Genomic DNA, 1,851 nt, shown 5'->3' with positions numbered 1-1,851 from the left:
TCTTATATAAATATTTGATTGATAGGTGCTATTTTTTCGGTTTCTATCTTTGGTCTGCCTTGGTTAATTAGTGTCTTTTCCTCATTTGCTCACATAGGATTGTTTTGAAGGGTTCTTCCCTGGTTTGTAGGGGTCCCTTTTGACTCGTCTTGATGGTTAATAATATCAACGCGCCTATGACCACACTCAAACCAACTCCCAATTTAACTGATTTACCAACTCTTACCAAAAACAAAAAAAAAAAACTGATATACCAATTAGGACGCATCGCAAGATTTCCTTACAATCAGATATTCCTTCATTCCTAAGCAAGAGACCATCTAGACGTCAACAAATCCACCCTAATTATAAGACGCATTCGGTGGCTGCCCTATTAATTCACACTATATATAATCACTTACTCAGCTGCCATTTCCACAAATAATTACTCCAACTATATATCCTAAACCCTTTTCAGAGAAGAAATTAGAAGAAAACTTGTGTATTCACAATTCTCAAAGAAGAAAAATGGTTGATCGAGCGAACCAACAGGTGTACCCTTTAGTACCAGCAGATACCCAAAGTAGAAGAAGTGATGAAAACTTTGAAGAATCTGGCTCTTTAATACCTGATCATGCGCTCAAGCGAAAGAAAAGGATCAAGTTAGCCATATATATTTCTGCTTTTGTTGTGTTTGAGATCATGGTCATCTTGGTCTTTGCACTCGTTTTAATGAAAGCTAGGACCCCTAAGGTCAGGTTAGGCACTAATGTCACGTTCCAGAACTTCAAAACTGGAACCCAAGCAAGACCTTCCTTCGACTTGAGCTTCACAGCCCAAGTTCGGGTTAAGAACACAAACTTTGGTTCCTACAAATTTGATAGCACCAATGCCACCTTTATGTACCAGGGTGTGACAGTGGGGCAAGTCACTATTCCTAAACATACGGCTGGGATGCGTTCGACAAAAAAAGTTACTGTCACAGTTAATGTAAATTCAAACGCCTTGCCATCCACTACCAAACTTGGAAGTGAGTTAGGTGCTGGGGTTTTAACTCTGAACAGCCATGCCAACTTTAAGGGGAAAGTGGTGTTCATGTTTTTCATGAAGAAGAAGAAGTCAGCCGAAATGAACTGCACAATGACCGTTGATTCGTCAACAAAGGCGGTCAAATCTATGATTTGCTAGTCAGCATAATGGCTGTTCAGCTTCATTTCTTGTGTCCCCCCCCCCTAACACACAATTGTTTTTTTTTTTTTTTTATATAACTTTTGAAAATATGTTATTATAAACATGATATCAAACACGTTTGTTTTTCATTATGAATACTTTAAACATACGTTTCTATAACCCTTTTTAAAGCACAATTTCCAAATCATTTTTGGAAACTAGCACTTGATCCCACGTACCAAACAAACCCTATGTCCCTAAACTTATTGTAGAGCTTAAAGTGATTTTAAATTCTTTTTATTTTTATTCTTAATTAAGACAATTTAGATGAAAATTTGAACTCTTGACACCTCCATTGAAAATTCCATAAAATACGACTTGAGCTATGAGGCCATTAACAAAGCCTAAAGTGATCTTTCATTTTATTTTATTTTTTTATGCAATCGTTTTTAGTCACAAAAATTTTAAAAGGTCAATTTTACTTGCCCATAAACTCAAAGCAATTGCTTTTAGAGTATATAAAATGATGAGTTATCATATTTTAATTTAACTAATCCATTTTAAGGGATTAAAAACAAACATGTGCTAAAATTATTAAACAACAATATTTTTAAGAAAAATCAAAATATTAAAAATTCTACAAATTGAAGTGATTTATGAACCTCAACAACATAATAAATGAATGCTTGAATTACTTTATAA

At 34.6% G+C, this 1,851-nt stretch overlaps 1 protein-coding gene across 1 annotated transcript; it reads left to right on the top strand.

Moving 5' to 3' along the window:
- Positions 1–476: 476 nt before the first annotated feature.
- Positions 477–1,167, top strand: LOC112013081 (late embryogenesis abundant protein At1g64065). The gene has a single exon (XM_024045474.2). The coding sequence runs from the start codon at positions 508–510 to the stop codon at positions 1,165–1,167; it is 660 nt and encodes a 219-aa protein (XP_023901242.1). The 5' UTR covers positions 477–507.
- Positions 1,168–1,851: the final 684 nt, after the last annotated feature.

Source organism: Quercus suber, unplaced genomic scaffold (genome assembly GCF_002906115.3).
Source record: "Quercus suber isolate HL8 unplaced genomic scaffold, Cork oak 2.0 scaffold_549, whole genome shotgun sequence".
Taxonomy (NCBI): Eukaryota; Viridiplantae; Streptophyta; class Magnoliopsida; order Fagales; family Fagaceae; genus Quercus; species Quercus suber.
This window is presented reverse-complemented; position numbering and strand designations above follow the sequence as displayed.

What these genes read in the sequence shown, in the direction of transcription:
- LOC112013081 (XM_024045474.2), top strand. Translation starts at nt 508, where the DNA reads ATGGTTGATCGAGCGAACCAACAGGTGTACCCTTTAGTACCAGCAGAT.